This window comes from Acanthochromis polyacanthus, chromosome 9 (assembly GCF_021347895.1).
Source record: "Acanthochromis polyacanthus isolate Apoly-LR-REF ecotype Palm Island chromosome 9, KAUST_Apoly_ChrSc, whole genome shotgun sequence".
Lineage (NCBI taxonomy): Eukaryota > Metazoa > Chordata > Actinopteri > Pomacentridae > Acanthochromis > Acanthochromis polyacanthus.
Window position 1 is genome coordinate 16,524,959 of NC_067121.1, and position 15,354 is coordinate 16,540,312.

The window sequence follows — 15,354 nt, forward strand, 5'->3', positions numbered from 1 at the left end:
GCCACTGTTGTCACAGGAACTTCAAGCTGTTTAGAGATGGTCTTATAGCCTTTACCTTTAAGATGTTTGTCTATAATTTTTTTTCGGATGTCCTGGGACAATTCTCTCCTTCGCTTTCTGTTGTCCATGTTCAGTGTGGTACACACCTTTTCACCAAACAGCAGGGTGACTACTTGTCTCCCTTTAAATAGGCAGACTGACTGACTATGAGTTTGGAAACACCTGTGATGTCAATTAAATGACACACCTGAGTTAATCATGTCACTCTGGTCAAATAGTTTTCAATCTTTTATAGATTCATTTTTGTCCAGGCCTGTTTCATTAGTTTGTTTTTTTAAATAATTATGTTAATCAACAATTCAAAAGTAATGGCTGTTTTTGATTATTTAATTTTCAATAAATTTTTATTTATTGTTACTTTTGTGAGTTTCAAGTGATTTCAGTGAGAATTGTGGGTTTTTCCTTCTTTAACTGAGGGGTACCAACAATTTTGTCCACGTGTGTAAATAATATCTTAAAATGGACAAATGCTTGCTTTCCCATAAAATTGTCCATGGAGTGTGAAGAGATTTCACTGAAGAATCCATCACATTTATCTGTGTCATGCACATATGTTCAATTAATAGTCATAAATGCTGGTATAATGTTACAGCTGCACAAGGATTTGAAATGGTAATTTTAGGATCTGTTGCTTTTGGGAGTTACCTGTGTTTAGGGGGAATTCACCTGAACTTTACAATATAAGTCAGGATATTTTAGACTGCTGGATTTTGTTGATGCGTCTTTAATAATTCTCTCTCTCCCAACTGTTGCAAAAATACCACATCGGTTTAATTTATTTATATATATTTGGGTTTTGCAGATTTTGATTATATACACTACCATTCAAAAGTTTGGGGTCACCCAGACAATTTCATGTTTTCCATGAAAACTCACACTTGAATTCATCTGCTAACATAATTGCACAAGAGTTTTCTAATCATCAATTAGTCTTACAACACCATTAGCAAACACAATAAGCATTAGAACACAGGAGTGATGGTAGCTGGAAATGTTCCTCTGCACCCCTATGTAGATATTCCATTAAAAATCAGCCGTTTCCAGCTAGAATAGTCATTTACCACATTAACAATGTCTAGGTTGTATTTCTGACTCATGTAATGTTAACATCATTGAAAAAAAAAACAGCTATTCTTTCAAAAGTAAGGACATTTCTAAATGACCCCAAGCTTTTGGACGGTAGTGTATGTTCATTTAACAATCGTACAGCAACATTTAACTGTGCAGTGCTGTGGTATAATGTTACAGCAAGTTGTTGAAAAGTTTGAAAAGGTAATTTTAGGATCTGTTGCTTTTGGGACGTACCAGTGTTTGGGGGATTTAACTAAACTTGACAATAAAAGTCAGGATATTTTAGACTGTTGGATTTTGTTGATTCATTTTTAATTCTCTCCCAATTAAACTAAAGTGCAAGGGTGCCTCTTTAAAATAAATGAGCTAATGTTAGTAAACAATATATTTTGCATTAACCCGAAGGCATTGGTACTAGAATGAACTTTGAGAAACGTAAACTTAACAGGTTTACCTAAAAGTGTACGGTCAGGAGATATGACAAAAAGAGTCTTTTGCTGCCGCTAATAAAATTTATGAAATCCCACACTATGTTACAATACAACTGAACAAGACCAAAAAATGACAAGATGAAGAGCATCGTCTTTTTGTTTATTGCACGAATCGTACGTATTTCCAACTGAACTGGTAGAATGCATTATCAGGCAGTGGTGGAAAAAAAAAAGTTCATCAAAAGCCTTATGTATACAAGATGCCAAAAGTAGCCAGTGGGAAAATCTGGATAGAATTGTGTCAAATTATGGATTAAGATCTAGAAAGGAAACACTTTTTTTTCTTGAACAAGAAAAATAATCAAAACTGTAATACTTGCAATGACAGCAGTTCTGTTCATAACAGAGGGATGCCATAGAAGGAAAAACCTAATAAAAATGGTCATGTCAAGACTTTTTTTCTCAGGATTTTAAAAGTACTTTTTCCTCATATAGAATATAAACCTCTGCATCAATACCAATCAAATGTTTTGACTTTTTTAAAAGTCAAACAGCATTTGCTAAAGTTTTTTTTTTACAGTATTTTTAATATATATTTATATATGTACATATAAATTCAACTAACTACAGTTCTCATAGAAAATGAGAAAAGCTGGACTTTATCGCTCTCACACAACAAATGACTGGCAAGCATATTGACCCTGCCGCTCCCCCGCACCCTCGTCCTAGAGCCAATGTCAACACAGCACACACTTGTGGTGTGCTGGCTGTACACACTATAGTGGCTCAAGTGTTTTTCTAAAAAAAAAAAAAAACGGAATTCATTAAGATTTGAGACTTTGGGAAAAGAAAAAGCTTGCCATTTTTAATTGTTTGCTCTATTGCTGACAGATCAGGGATTTGATACCACTCTTGGGGTGTGAGGCTATGCAAAATGTGAAGCTACCAGCAGGCAAGCAGCTTAGTTTAACACAAAAACTTGCAAAAAGCTTTGGAGGTGCTGGTGTGTGGATTTGGTTACCTTCTGGCTCGGGATGTCCTGAATAGGTCTCAAAGACTGGGACTGGGGCCGATCAAGGCAATTTTAAACTAACCGATGCTAGCGCAGACTCTGTTTACACCTGCTGTCGCACAGGTGTCGTTAACGGAGAGCACAATTTGGAATGCAAACTTGAATAATTTCTTTAGAATTTACAACACTATCAACAAATTACTGGTTAACTGATGACATACTTAACACAGTGGACATTTTCTACAGACATATGGGCCACAATCATGTTATCCAGATACATGACTGCTGTCTTAGGGGAAGCCAGCTTTTTTCAAGAATGGACGTTTTGGCTGGAGGTCTTTAGGCATCAAGGAAGATATTCTCATGGTGGCCCTTTACTAGCTAAACCTTAACCAGTAGTCTAAACAGTCTCACTTAGCTAGGTCAATCTGTAGAACATAAGGATCTGGCTGCATCACACCACCATTCTGTCACAGGGGTAGAAAACTCTCTGACTTGTTTATATTTCTTCAGGTCCAATCACTGTCACTGTGGGTCGGCTATGCAAAGAATACGGCTTTGGCGTTTCCTCAAAATAGTGATGGGTGAAATTCTTGAGGTGGAACATCTGCTCGCAGGGAGACGTGCACTGTGACTAAAACGGACAATCTACCTGAAAAAAACTATTAGCAAAACTTTTAGTTCCAGTTTAGTTTTCAGTGTGGTACACTGCTGCTCAGAGGTTGCTGTTGTTGTTTCCTGGGGCAACAAAATGGTAACACACAGATAGTTGAAGGAAGGGAGAATGCCAGCTGAAATGATCCACCAATGGCAGGCTTATACCGGCAACCTACATCCGGTAAATCAGACTATAGTCCCAGTGATGCCTCTTTGGGTCACTGCAGTATCAAACAGTGAGAGCAGGAAGCCATGTACACCTAATACACAGTATTTGAAGTTAGCACAAACAAATTAATAACTGCATCAGATTTGATTGGGGGCAAAAAAATGATCAGGACATCCCTACTTCTGCCTGAACCAGTAAGCTATTTCCACTTTTTCCAGACTCACAGCAAAAAAAATAGGAACCACATAAACCACTGCAGCCTTTTATGACTCTAATCTGAACTGGTTCATAGGCAGTGTTTCAACTGTGATCGATCCAGGTCAGTTCTGGCTCTTCAAAATTAGACCGTTTTATAAAAGAGCCCAAAATGAGTCCCTATTTCCTATATACATGCCGAACACCATCTACTTCTCCATTTTCATGGTAAATGAGAGGTGAACCATAGATTTCCTGTCAAAGGTGAGCTTCTGAATGAAAAATGAGGAAGGAAAAAAAGAGGAGGAAAGGCTAGTAGGAGCAAAGGACCCCACCTCTCCTCAGTCAAGAAACACTTAAGTGCAAAATACCCCCCCAACTACATTTTTTTAAAGAAATATAGTCAACAGGCTCTAGCCCTGAAGTCACACGCTCAGTGCACATTTTTTTTCTGTCTCAAACTAAAGCATCCCTGATTCAAAGTGCACTCAGTGACGATGGGGAGGCTGATGGAAGGAAGAGTGGAGGGAGTGGCTGAGGGCAGCATGTAGGGTAATGCAGCATGTGGAGAGTTAGTAGTTCTCTGGGAGCAAAAGTGTGATTAATGCAACTAGCTGCACAAGCTCACGGCCACAAAAAAAAATCAGTATGAGACTGGGGTGATGGAGTGAGGGGAAATGGGTTCTCCCTATTAAAATTCAGATCTTAAAGGAAGTCACATTTAGGGGATGGTTTGAGGAGATAAGCATACGTCCTAGCCCCCTGCTGAACCCCTCTTCATCAGCACAGAAAGGTCAAGAGCAAGCGGTGTGTTACTAAGAGAGGGGAGATTGTATGCTGGTGATGTATAGCTTACTACAGGTTGTCTAAAGTTGGAGGTACTTGTTGCCATACACACACAGTACATTGTTCTGGGTCTAGGCAGAGCAAATAGATAATGTACAGACAACCAGGGGCCTCCAAGTGGTTTATAGGGATGTAAGCACTCACTAAACCTCTTTGTACAATTCTCAAAGAAATCAGGATTCAGGAAGTGTGTATGCAGTCTGTGGTCGCCATTTGCACACTCAGCTGGGAAACCAGACGTTAAGCATCTCTGCCACTCTGCTTCAACAGTATGTTTAAGTAAATGTATGTCTTTATCTGTGTTTGTATGTGTGTAAAAAAACAAAACAAACAAACAAAAAAAACAAGTTTGTGGTTCATCAGTGTTTGAGTGTGCCAATAGTGCTTGCCTATGTGCATCAATTCAAGGGCAATAAAGAATGAATGTATGTATGTATGTGTGTTTGTATGTGTATCTATCTGTATGAGTGCAAGTATGTATGTGTGGTTCAAGACGACATGCACTGGACATGGTCTGGACCTCCTTCCTCTTCATCTGAAGAATCTGGAGAGCTCCAGGACTCATCCGTATCTGCATCTGCACCCTCACGGCGGGCCTACATTGAGACCGATGAAAAGGACAGAGAAAAGTAAGAATGAGATTATTCAGGCTGAAGAAATAGCTGAACATCTTACTACCTTGGTCCTTTGAAAAATTGAGAATGCTATATTGGCACATTATCTTCCCAAACACCTTGGCTGTGGCCATTTTGCCTTCTTGACCAATAACACACTTGCATATTCTTGTTGAAGGCAGTATCCTTCAGTGGCAATTATGTGTGTCAATTTAGAATTAACCGCAACATTCTACATCATGAACAAACACTATAGTTGAAAACGTTTGGGGCCACTTAGAAATGTCCTTGTTTTTGAAAGAAAAGCAGTTTTTTTTTTAATGAAGATAACATTAAATGAATCAGAAATACAGTCTAGACATTGTTAATAGTGGTAACTACAGTCAAGGTCAAAAGTTTACATACACTTGTAAAGAACATAATGTCATGGCTCTCTTGAGTTTCCAGTTATTTCTACAACTCTGATTTTTCTCTGATAGAGTGATCGGAACAGATACTTCTTTGTCACAATAACCATTCATGAAGTTTGGTTCTTTTATGACTTTATTATGGGTTAACAGAAAAAGTGACCAAATCTGCTGGGTCAAAAATATACAGACAGCAATGCTAATATTTGGTTACATGTCCCTTGGCCATTTTCACTTTAATTAGACGCTTTTGGTAGCCATCCACAAGCATCTGGCAAGCTTCTGGTTGAATCTTTGACCGCTCCTCTTGACAGAATTGGTGCAGTTCAGTTAAATTTGTTGGCTTTCTGATATGGGCTTGTTTCTTCAGCATTGTCCACATGTTTTCAATGGGGTTTAAGTCAGGACTTTGGTAAGGCCATTCTAAAACCTTAATTCTAGCCTGATTTAGCCATTCCATTACCACTTTTGATGTGTGTTTGGGATCATTGTCCTGTTGGAACACCCAACTGTGGCCAAGACCCAACCTTCGGGCTGATCATTTTAAGTTAGCTTGAAGAATTTGAAGGTAATCCTCCTTCTTCATTATCCCATTTACTCTCTGTAAAGCACCAGTTCCATGGGCAGCAAAACAACTCCACAGCATAATACTACCACCACCGCTTTAACATAGCTCCAAGTGACTTTCCTGACTTGTTCAAGTCAATGATTCGATTTTTCAGATCCGTGCTGAGCTCCTTTGACTTTCCCGTTGTAGCGTTTGTGGTCATTTGTAGCCACTGAGCCCTATTTAAATGGCCTCAGAGAAGTAACCACCTGTCACTCATCACTCACAAGAAGTTAAGAGGCAATGCTATGAAGCTCATTTCATTGACACACGTTTCTAAGTCACCAAAATTGCTAATTCATGTTGCTGTATGTATATTTTTGACCCATCAGATTTGGTCACTTTTTCTGTTAACCCATAATAAAGTCATAAAAGAACCAAACTTCATGAATGTTTTTGTGACAAAGAAGTATCTGTTCCAATCACTCTATCAGAGAAAAAACAGAGTTGTAGAAATAACTGGAAACTCAAGAGAGCCATGACATTATGTTCTTTACAAGTGTATGTAAACTTTTGTCCTCGACTGTAGGGGTGTAACGGTACATGTATTCATACCAAACCGTTTGGTACAGGCCCGTTTGGTTCGGTACAGAGGTGTACCGCGGTACGAAAATTTTAAGACTATTAAGAATGGCCAATGTACAGAATTGTTTTAATTGCAAAACTTAAAACTTCGTAGTTCCCACAGTTGTGGTGGACCTTCTCTGGCTCACACAGTCATGCAGTATTGCGGGACTAAAAACAAGTAGGAGATTCCAGGGAACTACATGATGTGACGGATCGTTATTCTCCTGCCGGCGCTTCATGGCTAATGCTAGCAACAACGAGAAGAAGCTAGAGCTGGAAGACGCTCCAGCGTCATTAAAATCACCTGTTTGGGATCACTTCGGTTTCCCAGTGAAGTACGAAAAAGGAGAAAAGCAAGTGTACAAGACGAAAGCCGCATGCCGACACTGTGAAGCGGTCCTCAACTATGCATTCAGCAACACGTCAAACTTAGTCACACATTTGAAAAAGCACCATCCGAGCATAACTATCCCCGCTGCTAGGAAAAAATAGCGAACTGTACAAACGATGCTCCCAACATCATTTCATCAAACCCTGCCCAGCAATTCAGAATAGGCTAAAGCAATAACCAAGTCCACTGGTGTTTTCACAGCAGCAGATCTATGGCCATACTCTGTTGTTGAGAACCGAGGTTTTAAACTGATGATGAAGGTCAGCTTACGTTAACTTTACATTATTGCTGTGCTCTTTGCCATAGATAAATGGCTATATTGCGTATTTTGTTTAGCCTACTAGTATATTTATGCTGGTAAACAAGAGCCTAATTAAATGGTGTTTTTTAAGAAAGCAATTACATTAATATACATTTCCTATTTTAGGTAATAGAGCCCCGTTATGAAGTTCCTTCTCATCCACACTTCAGCAAGAAAGTCACACCAGCTCTTTTATCATCAGGTTTTTTTTTCCCCATTTTTCCCCTTAACTGAGAACCAAACCAAACCGTGACTTCAGTACTGAAATATGTACCGAACAGCGATTTTTGTGCACCGTTACACCTCTAGTGGTAAATGACTATTCTAGCTGGAAATGATTGATTTTTAATGGAATATCTACATAGGGGTACAGAGGAACACTTCCAGCAACCATCACTCCTCTGTTCTAATGCTACATTGTGTTAGCTAATGGTGTTGAAAGGCTAACTGATGATTAGAAAACCCTTGTGTAATTATGTCAGCACAAGAATAAAAGTGTGAGTTTTCATGGAAAACATGAAACTGTCTGGGTGACCCCAAACATTTGAACAGTAGTGTAGCTTAAAACTGAATTCCAATCCATGATCAAAACACACTTTTTTCACAGATGTAATGCCACTTTGAACCAAATGCCCTCCTTAAATTTTTTGAAGTTTGTTGAGATGTGTGAAAGTTCACCCTTGGAGGTCGTCTGTTCCTCATGTGTCTCATCAGGAACCACAGCAGCTGGGTGTCATACTGGTCACCATGGCGCACGCTGTCCTCATCACGCTCCCGCTTATTTTTCTTCATCACCTTTACAAACACAACATATCACATCGCAAAGCTGTGAATATGGGGATCAAGAGGCTGTCATCTTTCCAAACATGTCTCTTGGCAATGCATTTTGAAACTGCACCCCAGTTACACAATACACGACTGAAGACCAGTGGTCTTGTAACATAAAATAAAATTGTACACATCTAATACAGTCCAGAGACATCATGGAATTGACCGCACAGAGTTTTGCAGCACAATTAATTAATATGATTTTGCACATTCAGCTTTATTTTCACTTTCAAGTAAGTAGTTCAAAGAAGTTATACTGGATTAAATATCAGTCTGAGTCATGTATGTTACAGCACCACATGGAAGAGATTAAAAAAAAAAAAAGTACCTCTTTTAGACCCTTGAGTCCTGTGGGGCTTTCAGCTGTGGGGGCCCACAGTTTAATGTCGTGGTCCAGCCCACTTGTAGCCATACCTGGCAGATGGGGATGTGGCTCCAGACAGTTGACCTGTAGTTGTAGAGGGAAGAGAAGGATTGCTCATAAATATATACAGCAGACGTCATAAATCCAAGCAAAAAAAGTAAGAGTCTTTAAGTTTTAGTTAAAAGTATAAAAAAGGTGCTAAAAAATCTATAATATGAGTGTTATCCAACCAAAATATGCACTACCATTCAAAAGTTTGGGGTCACTTAGGAATGTCTTATTTTTGAAAGAAACATTTTTCTTTTCTGTTACATTGTGTTAGCTAATCGTGTTGAAAAGCTAAATGATGATTAGAAAACCTTTGTGCAATTATGTTAACACATGAATAAAAGTGAGAGCTTTCATGGAAAACATGAAATTGCCTGGGTGACCCCAAACTTTTGAACGGCAGTGCACGTTCTACTTCCACTCTGACTCACCACTCCTCCTCTGTCCCCCTCCATGAACTGGATAATGCGAGCAGAGTACTTGTCCCAAAGGTAGATGTGTCCACAGTCACTGCCGCTGACCACAAACTCACTGCATGGCCCATAAAAGTTCACCCCCTTCACTGTGAGATACACATTGATAGGGTGTTACACTGAAAACTTTCCGGAAATTCAAAAATGATGCTTCAAGTGTGAAAAAGTGGTCACTTCATAACAGCCAAAATAATGACTTGCTGTCAGCTAAATGCTTGTAAAATCAATCTGATATGTCTTCGTCATAAAACTGTGGCTAGATGCAAAGGTTACTGCTTTATTGCTGTTCCTGGGGACCGAATTTCATACCTGTGGCATTATTGCGGTGTCCTTTGTATCTTCGGCGATAGTCTGCCCCATCACTGTGGTTGGAGTCAAACAAGTAGATGTCTTCATCATTGTAACTAGCCAGGAGCTCTAGATGGACAGAAAGGGTTAAACAGCCTTTGGTTTAATTTCATAGAGGCCTTGGACTATACGCAGATCTCTAAACAAGCTGAGCCTAACAGATGATAAATTTACTCAACTAGAATTAAATCTGACCTTACTGGTGTTGTGCAAAGATGAGCACACCCTGAAGGATTTTATTTAGTGATAATAGATCTCGTTCTATTTGAGTGTCACCAGTATTTTATGTTGGGTGTCAGGGAACTAAGAAGGGAAGAAGCTTTGGAATTAAAAGACAATGAATCAAGTGTATTATTATTGCTGATTAATTCTGTAGCACAATGTGCAATGACAAAGGGAAATCTGTTCTATTCTGCTATCATGAGAATATGTTCATAACAAAATGAGAATTTCTATGAAGATAATCACACCAAATTCAAATATACACTACCGTTCAAATGTTTGGGGTCACCTACGCAATATCATGTTTCCATGAAAACTCACGCTTTTGTTCATGTGCTAACACCAGGTGTGAACTAACCGTGACGTCACCCGTTGGTTTCAACGCCGAGAACATGAAGCCAGGATTTTGCTACTTCCTGGTCGCCATTTTGGACTTTTTGGAGCCAGTGACGTAAAAAGCGTCATCAAACAGGCTGGACCGGAGAGCAACTCGGGGCAGGACCAGTCAATGGGACTGTCAATCAAGTATAGCCACGCCCCGTGGCTCCGCCAACTTTAACGATTTATTTAAAATTCAGTATTGATTTATTTTAAGATCGGCCACCTGATCTCTCATTTTGACCATGAAAACTAACGGGAAAAAAAATCCTGAGTGGTAGAAAATCAGTCTATCAAATTTTATGTTTTCCAAAAATGAATTGGGGTCTATGGAGCAAAAGCTTTTTGGAGCCAACCCTAGCAGACGGTGTGATATTGCAAGTTTTTGACACTTCCGGGTGGGCTTCAATTTTGGAGCCAGATGCTACATCCATCTTTATATTCAGTCTATGGCTAACAACAATACACAAGGGTTTTCTAATCATCAATTAGCCTTTCAACATGATTAGCTAACACAATGTAGCATTAGAACAGGAGTGATGGTTGCTGAAAGTGTTCCTCTGTACACCTATGTAGATATTCCATTAAAAATCAGCCATTTCCAGCTAGAATAGTCATTTATCACATTAATGTCTAGACTGCATTTCTGATCCATTTAACATTATCTTCATTGAATAAAAATGATTTTCTTTCAAACACAAGGACATTTCTAAGTGTCCCCAAATTTTTTGAACGGTAGTGTAAATTTGAAATTACACCATGGTGATAGCTTGCCATTCCACGGCTTTCATTTTGCTGTGCTTATGAAATGTAAACACAAGTGTTCTATTAGCATGCAAAACACGTCATATTTCATATATTGTTTTCATCATGTGAGTTCTTTCACCTGTGCCGTCATGACTGTACACAAGGCAGGTTATGTTGGTTTTGGACTCGCTGGATACAAGATGTGAGGGACAAAACTTTTTCAGCACACCATTGTTATCATTTTCATTAATCTTCCTCTGGTCATAGATCCTACCAAAAGGGAAAAGCGAAAAATGAGAGGAGAGTTAAAAGGATTAAAGAGAAACCGCTAAATGCTCAAAGACCATCATAACATTTCCACAGACAGCAGTGGAAATGCCATTTGCATTATTAGAAAAATAAACCCTAGAGCTACAACTTGGTTCATACCTTACATACTGATCTCTCCCTCCAACTGCAAAGTGGTGTGTCTTTGCTGGGTTGACAAAAATGGTGTACAGTCCCACTTTTTTATCACCCTCTTTCACAACCACCAGTTTACTGCCACACAGATGCAAGAAGACACAAAGAAAAAAAAACAAATATTAGCAACAGCACTGTAAAAGATTATGACATAAAGCAAACACAGCGAAACTGCATTTGGCAAAAAAGAACTTTGTTTACAAGTGGATGATTTCTGACACTGACTCCAGCAGGACATTTGTGTAACATTACACACTAGAGCCTGTCAGAGAGTCAAGCTTATTTTGATGCAGTTTATTCATGTTTCCCACCCATGTGTTGCACAATTGGTTTTAGAATCTGCAGTACTTCTTTAATCAGTACATTTAAATTTGGTAAATGCCAAACATGGTATCACTTACTTGGCGGGACGGTCTAAACGCAGGTCAATACCAAACACCACAGCGTCCTCTCCAGCAGACAGAAAGGAGCAGGGGGAGTCTGGCTCCAGGGCCAGCTGAAACAAAGCATGAAATAAAAACTGAGATTAAATTAGATCAATATCATGCTATGGGATACTCCTACAATTTGTGGTACAGACACCTTCCCCTTACACCCACCCAACACTCACCTTGTGTGCTGCCCCTTTATGCTGTGCTACCCGCTTTGTGTTCTTGCAGCGCTGTGTGGCAGATAGCTCAGCCACTCTGATCTGACCATCACGGGCACACATGGCCAAAGTGGAGTCTCCACTGTGAGGCAGGAACTTTGCCTATGGACATTAGGGGCAGGAAGGAGTCATTTTAACTTTATTACCAGTTTACTTTGAAAAGCCACTTTTTTAGTCACTTCAATCCTCAGTCTATTATTGCCTTGCAAGAATTTCCATTTAGCACTGACTTATATGAAATTATCACCAAATCTTATCATTAGACCACAATGTATAGTTTACTTTGCCTCCAGTTTACTTCCTCTTACCATTAAATAACTTTTATCTATTAATTTCTTTGGTAAGTATTTTATAAAACACAAGTATGAAAAAGCTTTCCTGTTGATATGATCCAATCCCTCAAATGTAATCTGCTCATTTGCTCTGAAGAGCTGAAAGACTTTAATTATTAAGACATTTAAATGACAGAAAAATTGTTTAGAAATTATGAACAGCAAATCATTTAATCACTTCATCGAACAAAAATACCAAATATCAAGTGACCCTAGATTACATAAAAAAGCAAATTATTGGCACATTATTTCTTTTGGATGACATTTTGGTTGCTAATATTTAATTTAAAAAATAACAGTAACTGACTGTGAAAATAATCTATGGCTTTCCCTCACCTGAAAGACATTGCTCTTATGTCCACTGTCAAACTCCAGCTCAGCACGGCGGATGGCCCAGTCCCAGATCACCACTCGGAGGTCATCGCTGCCTGATGCCAAACGTGTGCCAGAGGGGTTGAAGTGCAAAGTGTTGACGCAGCCTGTGTGCCTCTCTAAGCGGCCCTGGAGCTCCAGCCTCTGCACGAGGCCACGGGCCCCACACACACGCCTTACGAACTGGTGCGAGTCCCTTCCGATCTCCCTGGAGCGCAGCGAGGGTACTGCCCGCCACACAGGGCCTCGCAGGTCACGAAGCTCTGCTCCCAACCATGCCTCCATAGCCTCATCATCGTCTTCATCATCTTTCTGTTCCTCTTCTTCATCCTCATCGTCATCTTCATCTGAGCTGGAGGAGTGGTTGTTGCCGCCACCAGGCCTGTTCCTCTTCCTAGCTGCCCTTTGGTCACCATCTTTTTCCTTGGCTTTTTCTCGTCTCCCTCCCTCGCTCTCCCTTTCACCATCCTCAGTCAAGGAGTAGAGGCCACTGCCGTCCATGCTGTCTGTGTCTTCATCCTCCTCTACCTCTCTGTTTGTCCCCGTCTCTCCTTCCACATCTGGCATAGGTTTGTCTCCAGATGCCTCTGCTGTTTCTTTGGGAGCTACAGAAATAGAGAAGGCCAGGATAAGGTTAAGGCAACACGCTCTCAATGGGAGATTCAACAAAAGGCACACTTCTGCTGCACAAGCAAATTGGGGGGGGGGGGGGGGGGGGGAGTCACCATGACAATTTAATACATGGAATATACAAACATCATTGTTAAATTTTAGTAGGCTGCAAACAGCCGTGATATAAAATACAGTTTAGCAAAGTTTCTACCCTATCAAAAATGTTAGCAACATTCACTTTACACCTGTTACAACCACAAAAGTAGGTTTACCATCTTGAGAGGAAGACTGTGTTTGGCCCTCTTTGCTTTCAGAGGCATCCCGCTCCTTGTGTTGATCTTCTCCAGGATTGTTTTCCTCAGAGCCACCTAGTAAAATCAAACATTTCCTCTGATTAACTCTCTGTGTTTAGTGGCATGACAGCTTGCACTGTTATGGTCTGTATTTTCTAGCTCTGATCCTTCACCGTTAAGCACAGTGGATTTGCCGTCAGCCTCAGCCATTCCGTCTCCTTTGTCCTGCGTCGACCCGAAGTAGAACCTTTGAATGGCGCACACAAAAGCAATATTTAAGTTACTTATTGGCCGAACTGTGAAGCGATAAAAATACGAATAGACAGCTACTATGCATATATAACATCAAAGGTTGCACTCAGTGAACTATTGTCAGTTACTGCTTCGTAGCTTCCCATTTAAAGCCCAGGCTAATGTTACTAGCTGTACATGGCTGCATTTACCAACCTAAACAAACTAACTCGCTCGCTTGCGGTCTCACAGGCCTGAATAATGTCCTGATTTGCTTTGAGGTGTTTAATAGTGCATTGTCCTTTGTATCACTGCGATTGGTACATTGTTGACTACGTGACACTGTTGTTAGCGTCAGCTAATGCTAGCATGTGTGAGGCTAAAAAAACACCGAAGCTAGAATCCAGCTGTCAGTTGTGTTGAACGACCAACCAGCTGGTTGTCAAGATGTGAGCAAGCGGCCAGTATTGCTCTAGTCGCTAACTAGCATAGCAAGCGTTACCTCTACAAGAAGGCCCGACGAGGCGTACTTCTTAGTTTAGTCCTAATCTTTACTGCAGATATTTTTTCTCCACGTCGCTGCTTAGCAAATGAGCTAAGTGCCTCGACAAGGAATTCTCTGACGGAGAACACACAACATTGGGAAGGGGTGCATACAGCTTTTAAAAGGCAGACTATAAAACGAGCTGGCTGCGTTCACACAAGGTTGACTGTTTATGTTTTGACGGTTCAGCGTCTTTCTTTTTTTTTTTTGTGGTTCCTTTTCCGGTGTCGGGCTCGCCTATCTTTTTTTTTTTTTTAATTTCTCACTAGAGGCTTGTGAAGAAAACAACGGGTCTTATAATAATAATAATAATAATAATAATAATAATAATAATAATAATAATAATAATAATAATAATAATAATCGCTGAACAATACGCACAGAGCCTGTAAAAAACATGTTTAATGACGAAAGACCACCGTTGTGATATTAAGGTTTAAGGTTGTGTCTTCCTCTGGCAAAAAATTAAAAAAATAAAAGAAAGAAAGAAAGAAAGAAAGAAAGAAAAGCAGAATTCTTTTATTTTGAAAAACCAGTAACGTGTGCTGACTTGTTGACTTAGCGGGGGTACGTCAAAAGAGAAAGAATAGTGAAAGCAGCACTGAACGTCTCACATTAACCTAAGTTTTATTTTAAATTGTCACTATCATTCTAGAAGTTTTTGATTTCCTTTAAATATATACAGGACATTTCTACCATAAACTGATGCATAAAGGCCAAAATTGACACACCAGAATGCAGGAAAGCAAGTGTTTGACCTGCTTACTACAAGATGAGCCTGATCGGTGTCTAAGGAAACATCTGGCTCCCTCATTTAGGTTGAAACACTGTGGGATCCCTTCGCTTCCTTCCTCTGTTTATATCACAGACTTAATGGCAGTGATCTGCAGTAATTCCCATGGCAGCGGCATGTCTCCTCTGCCTCTGTTAGATCCAGTGATTGTTCTCGGTGTAGTTATACTTACGACTGTGGGATCCCTGCCTCCCAACATATACACCACTAAGACCCATCATTGCAGTCACCTGCTAATCATGCACATGGAACGTCGGCTGTGAGTGACTGTGAGGGAAAGGTTTCTCTGTGGTACATGCAATTTCTCATAGATTAAATAGAGATAAACTA

General features: G+C 39.9%; 1 protein-coding gene across 2 annotated transcripts; it reads right to left on the bottom strand.

Moving 5' to 3' along the window:
• Window positions 1–1,705: 1,705 nt before the first annotated feature.
• On the bottom strand, window positions 1,706–14,443 carry dcaf8 (DDB1 and CUL4 associated factor 8). 2 transcript variants are annotated; one of them, XM_022199117.2, is made up of 13 exons: window positions 14,190–14,443; window positions 13,630–13,703; window positions 13,436–13,531; window positions 12,516–13,156; window positions 11,809–11,949; window positions 11,600–11,694; window positions 11,166–11,276; window positions 10,876–11,006; window positions 9,351–9,458; window positions 9,000–9,130; window positions 8,485–8,604; window positions 8,007–8,123; window positions 1,706–5,037 (listed from the first exon to the last, which is right to left on the bottom strand). In XM_022199117.2, exons 2-13 carry the CDS (start codon window positions 13,664–13,666, stop codon window positions 4,930–4,932), a joined length of 1,836 nt encoding a protein of 611 aa, XP_022054809.1. In that variant the 5' UTR covers window positions 13,667–13,703; window positions 14,190–14,443; the 3' UTR covers window positions 1,706–4,929. The 2 variants fall into 2 exon arrangements, with proteins under 2 accessions (XP_022054809.1, XP_051809952.1); XM_051953992.1 differs by lacking the exon at window positions 14,190–14,443 and adding an exon at window positions 13,904–14,095.
• Window positions 14,444–15,354: the final 911 nt, after the last annotated feature.